The sequence below is a fragment of the Oncorhynchus nerka genome, linkage group LG14 (genome assembly GCF_034236695.1).
Source record: "Oncorhynchus nerka isolate Pitt River linkage group LG14, Oner_Uvic_2.0, whole genome shotgun sequence".
Classification (NCBI taxonomy): domain Eukaryota; kingdom Metazoa; phylum Chordata; class Actinopteri; order Salmoniformes; family Salmonidae; genus Oncorhynchus; species Oncorhynchus nerka.
The window spans coordinates 100,896,817-100,906,715 of record NC_088409.1 but is presented as its reverse complement, the minus strand read 5'-3'; the positions used below and the strand labels follow the sequence as shown (position 1 = coordinate 100,906,715).

At 39.4% G+C, this 9,899-nt stretch overlaps 1 protein-coding gene across 1 annotated transcript; it reads left to right on the top strand.

Annotated features, from left to right (window-relative positions):
- Positions 1–2,213: 2,213 nt before the first annotated feature.
- LOC115123319 (trace amine-associated receptor 13c-like) lies at positions 2,214–9,486 on the top strand. The gene is made up of 2 exons (XM_029652658.2): positions 2,214–5,661; positions 8,411–9,486. The coding sequence occupies exons 1-2, from the start codon at positions 5,138–5,140 to the stop codon at positions 8,706–8,708; spliced, it is 822 nt and encodes a 273-aa protein (XP_029508518.2). The 5' UTR covers positions 2,214–5,137; the 3' UTR covers positions 8,709–9,486.
- The last annotated feature ends 413 nt before the right edge of the window (positions 9,487–9,899 follow it).

Here is a 9,899-nt window from a genome sequence, read left to right as displayed (position 1 = left end):
ACATGTACTCTGTACCGTAATACCCTGTATATAGTCTCCACATTGACTCTGTACCGTAATACCCTGTATATAGTCTCCACATTGACTCTGTACTGGTACCCCCTGTATATAGCCTCCACATTGACTCTGTACCGTAATACCCTGTATATAGTCTCCACATTGACTCTGTACTGGTACCCCTGTATATAGCCTCCACATTGACTCTGTACTGGTACCCCCTGTATATAGCCTCCACATTGACTCTGTACTGGTACCCCCTGTATATAGCCTCCACATTGACTCTGTACTGGTACCCCCTGTATATAGCCTCCACATTGACTCTGTACCGTAATACCCTGTATATACCCTCCACATTGACTCTGTACCGTAATACCCTGTATATAGCCTCCACATTGACTCTGTACCGTAATACCCTGTATATAGCCTCCACATTGACTCTGTACTGGTACCCCCTGTATATAGCCTCCACATTGACTCTGTACTGGTACCCCCTGTATATAGCCTCCACATTGACTCTGTACGTAATACCCCCTGTATATACCCTCCACATTGACTCTGTACCTGTATATACCCTCCACATTGACTCTGTATAATACCCTGTATATAGCCTCCACATTGACTCTGTACCGTAATACCCTGTATATAGCCTCCACATTGACTCTGTACCGTAATACCCTGTATATAGCCTCCACATTGACTCTGTACCGTAAAACCCTGTATATAGCCTCCACATGGACTCTGTACCGGTACCCCCTGTATATATATTCTCCACATGGACTCTGTACCGGTACCCCCTGTATATAGCCTCCACATGTACTCTGTACCGTAATACCCTGTATATAGTCTCCACATTGACTCTGTACCGTAATACCCTGTATATAGTCTCCACATTGACTCTGTACTGGTACCCCCTGTATATAGCCTCCACATTGACTCTGTACCGTAATACCCTGTATATAGTCTCCACATTGACTCTGTACTGGTACCCCCTGTATATAGCCTCCACATTGACTCTGTACTGGTACCCCCTGTATATAGCCTCCACATTGACTCTGTACTGGTACCCCCTGTATATAGCCTCCACATTGACTCTGTACTGGTACCCCCTGTATATAGCCTCCACATTGACTCTGTACTGGTACCCCCTGTATATAGCCTCCACATTGACTCTGTACTGGTACCCCCTGTATATAGCCTCCACATTCACTCTGTACTGGTACCCCCTGTATATAGCCTCCACATTGACTCTGTACCGTAATACCCTGTATATAGCCTCCACATTGACTCTGTACCGTAATACCCTGTATATAGCCTCCACATGTACTCTGTACCGTAATACCCTGTATATAGTCTCCACATTGACTCTGTACCGTAATACCCTGTATATAGCCTCCACATTGACTCTGTACCGTAATACCCTGTATATAGCCTCCACATGGACTCTGTACCGGTACCCCCTGTATATATATTCTCCACATTGACTCTGTACCGTAATACCCTGTATATAGCCTCCACATGGACTCTGTACCGTAATACCCTGTATATAGCCTCCACATTGACTCTGTACCGTAACACCCTGTATATAGCCTCCACATTGACTCTGTACCGTAACACCCTGTATATAGTCTCCACATTGACTCTGTACCGTAATACCCTGTATATTGCCTCCACATTGACTCTGTACCATAATACCCTGTATATAGCCTCCACATTGACTCTGTACCGTAATACCCTGTATATAGCCTCCACATTGACTCTGTACCGTAATACCCTGTAAATAGCCTCCACATTGACTCTGTACCGTAATACCCTGTATATAGCCTCCACATGGACTCTGTACCGTGCCCCCTGTATATAGCCTCCACATTGACTCTGTACCGTAATACCCTGTATATACCCTCCACATTGACTCTGTACCGTAATACCCTGTATATAGCCTCCACATTGACTCTGTACCGTAACCCCCTGTATATAGCCTCCACATTGACTCTGTACCGTAACCCCCTGTATATAGCCTCCACATTGACTCTGTACCGTACCCCCTGTATATAGCCTCCACATTGACTCTGTACCGTAATACCCTGTATATAGCCTCCACATTTACTCTGTAATGGTACCCCCTGTATATATATTCTCCACATTGACTCTGTACCGGTACACCCTTTATATAGCCTCCACATGTACTCTGTTGCCGGTACCATCTGTATATAGCCTCCACATTGACTCAGTACCAGTACCCTCTGTATATAGCCTCCACATTGACTCTGTACCAGTACCCCTGTATGTAGCCTCCACATTTACTCTATACCGGTACCTCCTGTATATAGCCTCCACATTGACTCTGTACCGGTACCATCTGTATATAGCCTCCACATTGACTCAGTACCAGTACCCTCTGTATATAGCCTCCACATTGACTCTGTACCAGTACCCCTGTATGTAGCCTCCACATTTACTCTATACCGGTACCTCCTGTATATAGCCTCCACATTTCCTCTGTACCGGTACACCCTGTATATAGCCTCCACATTAACTCTGTACCGTAATACCCTGTATATAGCCTCCACATTGACTCTGTACCGGTACCCCCTGTATATAGCCTCCACATTGACTCTATACCGGTACCCCCTGTATATAGCCTCCACATTGACTCTGTAACGTAATACCCTGTATATAGTCCTCACATTGACTATGTACCGGTACCCCCTGTATATAGCCTCCACATTGACTCTGTACCGGTACCCCCTGTATATAGCCTCCACATTAACTCTGTACCGGTACCCCCTGTATATAGCCTCCACATTGACTAAGTACCGGTACCCCCTGTATATAGCCTCCACATTGACTCTGTACTGTAACACCCTGTATATAGCCTCCACATTGACTCTGTACCGGTGTACCCTGTATATAGCCTCCACATTGACTCTGTACCGGTATACCCTGTATATAGCCTCCACATGAACTCTGTACCGGTATACCCTGTATATAGCCTCCACATTTACTCTGTACCGGTACACCCTGTATATAGCCTCCACATTGACTCTGTAACGTAATACCCTGTATATAGCCTCCACATTGACTCTGTACCGGTACCCCCTGTATATAGCCTCCACATTGACTCTGTACTGTAACACCCTGTATATAGCCTCCACATTGACTCTGTACCGGTATACCCTGTATATAGCCTCCACATTAACTATGTACCGGTACCCCCTGTATATAGCCTCCACATTGACTCTGTACCGGTACCCCCTGTATATAGCCTCCACATTGACTCTGTACTGTAACACCCTGTATATAACCTCCACATTGACTCTGTACCGGTATACCCTGTATATAGCCTCCACATTGACTCTGTACCGGTACCCCCTGTATATAGCCTCCACATGAACTCTGTACCGGTATACCCTGTATATAGCCTCCCATTTACTCTGTATGTTTAGTGTTACAATACAGTAGTTCGACTTTATTATAGATAGTCCTTGTGCCCAGGGTCCGGGGGCTACCGGTGAAGCTGTTGATATCAGGTATGAAGGTAAGACCCAGATGCAGACGATGTCAAATTAACAATGGTTTAATAATCCAACAGGAGCAGACAATATACAGGTCAAGGCAGGCAGGGGTCAGTAAACCAGAGGTGGGCAAAGGCACAGGTCGGCAGGCAGGCAGAGAGGCAGGACAGGCAAAGGTCAAAACCAGGAGGGCGAGAAAAAGAGGGAGTGGGAAAAGCAAGAGCTGAAGCAAAATATCTGGTTGACGAACTGGCAACAGACAAACAGAGAACACAGGTATAAATACACAGGGGATATTGTAGAAGATGGGCGACACCTAAAGGAGGGTGGAGACAATCACAAAGACAGGTGAAACAGATCAGGGTGTGACAGTTAAATGGCTAATTGTGAATTATTCCTAAAGAGTTGTTATTTTTTTGTGTGAAATGTTCTTTTAGAAGTGCGTTGGAGATAATTGATACAACCAAATGAAATGGAAATTAAATTTAGTCTTTTGCTGTTTAAATCAGAGAAAACAACACACCAGAAAAGGAACACAACATTACTGGGTGATTGGGTCAGAATACAGTGTTGTTGTTCTGATGTCTGACAAATAGTATTTGTTCCAATGATCTAACTGAGACAAAGTTTCCCTCAACTTAAATAAGTATAGTTCATAATTCAGTTCAGATGGACATTTCTAAACGTCTATGGAATATTCATATGGAATGCCACTATTCATTTGAATGCATGTGCTAAAGTGCATACCCCATAAGGCCCTACAAAGGCAAAAAGCAGTAACTACGTAATTTATTTTACCGCAAAATCGTACTTATTTTTCTGTCTATGCAGTACTTTCTGATTCACCATTATATATTCGGATCAAATGGCTTGTTCCTGTGTCAGGAAACGAATACCACATTAATCAGATAATATACCTGGTCGTTGAAACAGATCAAATTCATAGATACGTTTTGCCTTTGTAGGGCAGCATCAACTTAATAATTCAGTTCAGATCAACATTTTAATAGTCTATGGAACGTTCCTATGGAATGCCACTATTTTGATTTGCTATTAGCATGTACACCATAAACTTATGCTATCTCAACAACTTCCCTACTGTCAACTTTCCTACACACTGACCAGCTGACATGTGGCGTGCCGTCACCTCTCCTGAGGTTGTGGAATATGGTCCAAACTGAGCACTGACATCACCTAAACCAGTTAGTCTTCACATGTATCATATTTCCATTGAAAAATAGCCTTTGACTGACCAAAACATCACTCATAACATGTTTCCCCATTAAAATGCTAGGTTGAGTAAATGTTCCCTTTCTTTCATCTATAACCATCAGTAAGGTTGAAGGACAGGCTAGGTGGGCACAGAAACATCCAATCCTGTCATACATTACATCATGCTTTCACAACTGATTTGTTTATCCAACCGTTTGTTCAATTCTGTGCTCACATGCGCACACGTGTGTGTGTGTGTGTGTGTGTTTGCAGAGATAAGCTGGGGAGGGGAGTGTCTGTCAGTAAAGCAGGGATAAATAGAGAGGCAGAGCTCAGAGTTTGTCAGAAGGTGGACCTGACAGGGTCACACACAGGACCAAGCAGGAGCTCAGCATTTTGACCTTTTATTACAAATGGAGAAACATGAAGATGTTCAATACTGTTTTCAGGACAGAAACTCTTCTTGCAGAAAGGCTTTTCTATCGACATCTATCTACATAACACTGTACATCTTCTTCTCATTGATTTCAGCAGTTACAGTATTTTTGAACATACTGGTGATCATCTCCATCTCTCACTTCAAGCAGCTCCACACTCCAACCAACCTGCTCATCTTCTCTCTGGCTGTGTCAGATCTCCTGGTGGGACTGATTGTGATACCAGTAACGACTGTATCAATAATGGAATCATGCTGGGGTTTTGGGGAATATTTCTGTGTGTTTCATTTCTACATTACTTTTTTATGTACTACTTTATCTCTTGGCAATTTGGTCCTTATATCTATTGACCGCTATGTTGCTGTGTGTGATCCCTTATTATACCACTCTAAAATAACAATAACAGGAACTATCTGTTGTATATCCATTACCTGGTGTTGTTGTATCATATATGATGCTGTTATTGTACAAAACTTTGTAAATGTGCAGACACCCAGTAGGTGTTTAACAGAATGTGTTATTGTTGAAGGAATAACATGGGTTAATATAATGTGCATTGCATTTATAATGGTTGTCCCGTGCTCTATTATTATAACACTTTATTTGAACATCTTTGTGGTGGCCAGATCACAGGCCAGAAAGGTATTTTCAAAAGAGGCTGCCAGTGAGTCTGGTGTTAAAACAGAACAGAGAAATAAGTCTGAGAGAAAAGCAGCAAAAACTCTAGCTATTGTTGTTTTCACCTATCTCCTTTCTTGGATTCCATCTCTATTTATTTACTTTGTTGTTTCTGTTATAGGTGATCATTTAATATCATATTTCACCAGTTATCTGGCACTTTTTAATTCCTTAATTAATCCAATCATTTATGCTTTCTTTTATCCATGGTTCAAAGTGACAGCTAAACTTATATTAACTTTGAAGATAAGACATTTATAGTTCCTATAATATGATTCCCTAGTTCGGCAAACATTTGTTTGATATAGTTTTGTTCTACAATTGTTGTAATTATTTTATGTAACAATACACCGACATTACTTATCTCAGTGTTGTCATGATTGATACATGTGGTGTTGATACAGAATGATTTGTCTGGATTGGAATGAATTGGAGAAGGCATAAGCTTGTTTTATAAAATACATTGTAGTCATTGTGGATTGTGTTCTCCAAATACCTAAGGCTGTGGTTGTTCCATGTTAATGATAAATAGTATGTAAGTGTTCTAATAGTACATTCTGAGGACGTCATGAGTCATTCTATATGTTGTTTAACATCTCCCTCTAGTGGCTCAATTGTGATACAGCGACTTCATCAAGTGCATTAAAGTTGAAATGTATAATACTGCATGATATCAGATAACGTCCAGGTCTAAATAACTGCTGTATTGTGTAAGTAGTTGATGGTAAAATGTAAGTACATGCAATTATGGGTAACACTTTATAATAACATTCAGTAATAAACCATTTGTAAGGCATTTACAGTTTGTAAGGCATTTACAGTTTGCTCACCTTTGATATTAAGGCAACATTTGTGAAATGTTACTTAGCTCGGTATTCTCACATTTATAGATATTGGTTAACGCACTAAATAGTTTCTTATGGATTAGTTAATTGTTTATTCACAATTCATTTATCAATAATACCATATTTATTTTTGTAAGCTCGTTATTCACACATTTTTAAAACAACTTTTATATTATGTAATCATGTTTCAGGAGATAATTCATCAGATGTTTAATACATGTTCTTATAAACCATTTACTGATCATTAGTAAAGTAGTTTTGCAGTCTCTAATCTAAAGGGAGGACTATTCATACTTTCTTATATATATATATAATATATATTTATATATATTATATATTTTTTCTCATTTTATTTCAAAACAGTCACAGTGTTGTAGTAGTGTGATGAAGGAAGTAACGTGTTTGTCTGAAAATTATAACATTCTTGTTTGTTGGCAGTGACTGATTGCACTCATTAGTATCAAATAAAATACAATTTTATTGGTTAAAAACATGTGTTTAGCAGATGTTATTACGGGTGTTGCGAAATGCTTATGCATCTAGTTCTGACAGTGCTGCAATATCTAACAAGTAATATCTAACAATTTCACAACAAATACCTAATACACACAAATCTAAGTAAAGCACAGGAATTAAGAATATATGGATGAGCAATGTCAGAGTGGCACAGACAAAGATCAGTTCAGAGACTGCTTATAGGGTGAGGGAACCAATATCTAATATACTGAACATTACGTTTCAAGGGTTATTACCTTCAATATACTACAAAATCAATTAAAAATGCAATTGTATTGGTCACATACAGATGTTTAGCAGATGTAATTGCAGGTGTAGTGAAATGCTTTTGTTCCTAGCTCCAACAGTGCTGAAGTATCTAACAATTCACAACAATACACACACATATGAAAGTTAAATAATGGAATTAATAAATATATAAATACTTGGACAAGTAATGTCTGAGTGGTTTTGACAAAAAATACAGTAGAATACATATACATATGAGATGAGTAAAGCAGTATGTAAACATTATTAAAGTGACCAGGGATTCCATGTCTATGTACATTGGGCAGCATACTCTAAGATGCAGGGATGAGTAACATGGTGGTAGTCGTCTTGTGATGGGTATTTAACAGTCTGATGGCTTTGAGATAGAAGCTGTTTTTCGGTCTCTCGGTCCCAGTGTTGATGCATCTGTACTGACCTCGCCTTCTGGATGATAACGGGGGGAACAGTCCGTGGTTCAGGTGGCTGATGTCCTTGATGATCTTTTTGGCCTTCCTGTGACATTGGGTACTGTAGGTTTCCTGGAGGGCAGGCAGGGTGCCCTCAGTGATGTGTTTGGCAGACTACACCATCCTCTGGAGAGCCCTAAGTATTCAGACCCTTTATGCTGTACCTCGTTGAAGCCTCTATGCCAGCGTACAGGGTATTTGGGGTGTTTCTCCCATTCTTCTCTGCAGGTCCTCAAAAGCTCTGTCAGGCCGGATGGGGAGGCTCTCTGCATTGCTATTTTCAGATCTCTCCACAGACGTCCGATCAGGTTATAGTCCGGGCTCTGGGTGGGCCATTCAAGCACATTCAGAGGCTTGTCCCTTGATCCCTTATTGTACCACTCTAAACTAACAACAACTAGAATCACGTGTTGTATATCCATCACCTGGTGTTGTTGTATCATATACCGTGCTGCTAATATCCAGTTTTTTGTACGTGTACAGGTACCAAGTAGGTGTTTGAAAGAATGTACTGCTGTTGAAGGTTCAGTCTGGGTTAATATCACTGACATTGTAATTACAATGGTTGTCCCGTGCTCTGTTATTATAACACTTTATATGAAAATCTTTGTGGTGGCCAGATCACAGGCCAGAAAGGTATTTTCTAAAGAGGCTGCCAGTGTGTCTGGTGTTAAAACTGTACAGGCAAATAAGTCTGAGAGAAAAGCAGCAAAAACTCTGTCTATTGTTGTTTTCAACTATTTCATTTGTTGGATTCCATCTTTATTAGTTTTTTTTCTTTTTCTTTTTTAAGTTATAATTTGTTATCATATTTAATCTCTTTTCTGGCATTTGTTAATTCCTTAATCAATCCAATCATTTATGCTTTCCTTTATCCATGGTTCAAAGTGACAGTTAAACTTATTTTATCTCTGAATTTAAGGCGTTCATAGTTCATGTCTTTATTCCCTAGTTTGACAAACATAGGTTTTATATAGTTTTATTATACAATTGTTGTAAGTATCTCATTCATGTAACAATACACTGACATGACTTATCTCAGTGTTTAGGTACATGTGGTGTTGATACAGAATGATTTGACTGGATTGAATTGGAATGACTTGGAGTCGGCATAAGAAGGAATAAGCTTGTTTAATAAAATACATTGTAGTCATTTTGGGTTGTATATTCCAAATACCAAAGTCTGTTGATGTTCCATGTTATTTAATGATAAATAGTTTGTAAGTATTCTAAAAGTACATTTTGAGGACGTCATGAGTCTTTCTATATGTTGTTCAACATCTCCCTCTAGTGGCTCAATTGGGACACAATGCCTTCACCACGTGTAGTAAAATGTAAATGTACAATATGCATGATATCAGATAACATCCAAGTCTATCTCAATGGTGTATTGTGTAAGTAGTTAATGGTCAAATTTAAGAATTTGCAAATATGGGTAACACTTTATAATAGCATTCAGTAATAAAACATGTGTAAGGAATGTACAGTTTGTTCACCATTTATTAATCATTACTCCCAAATGTGTTAAATGTTAGTCAGGTAGGTATTCTCACATGTGTAAATTACTAGTATGTGCATTTAATAATGTATGTAATAATGATACATAAGATCATTCATAAGATGTTTAATGAATATCCTTATAAACTATTTACTAATCATTAGTATATGCATTAATGATTAAGCACAACAGTGAAGGAGACCACATCAGACAGCTCAACCTCAACATACTGTGTATGAACAGTACCACTACTCTCACTACATCACTGCTGCCAGGTCAGGGGTCACACAAGAGCAGCTCTCTCAGATGATGTGGAGTCTGAATTAATATATAGATTGGTAACACTTTATAATAACACTTTGTAATAATGAATGTAAAATGTTTATTTTGACTCCACATCATTACTGTCTCATTACTCCCACATTAGTTTTAGAAAACTAGTTATTAATTTTTTTTAACATTTTTTTTTCACCTTTATTTAACCA

Bases quoted from the DNA above. Each gene is read 5' to 3' on its own strand.
- LOC115123319 (XM_029652658.2), top strand. From the start codon at position 5,138: ATGGAGAAACATGAAGATGTTCAATACTGTTTTCAGGACAGAAACTCT. The intron at 5,662-8,410 runs GTGTTTAACAGA...GGTACCAAGTAG, and splicing joins AATGTGCAGACACCCAGTAG to GTGTTTGAAAGAATGTACTG.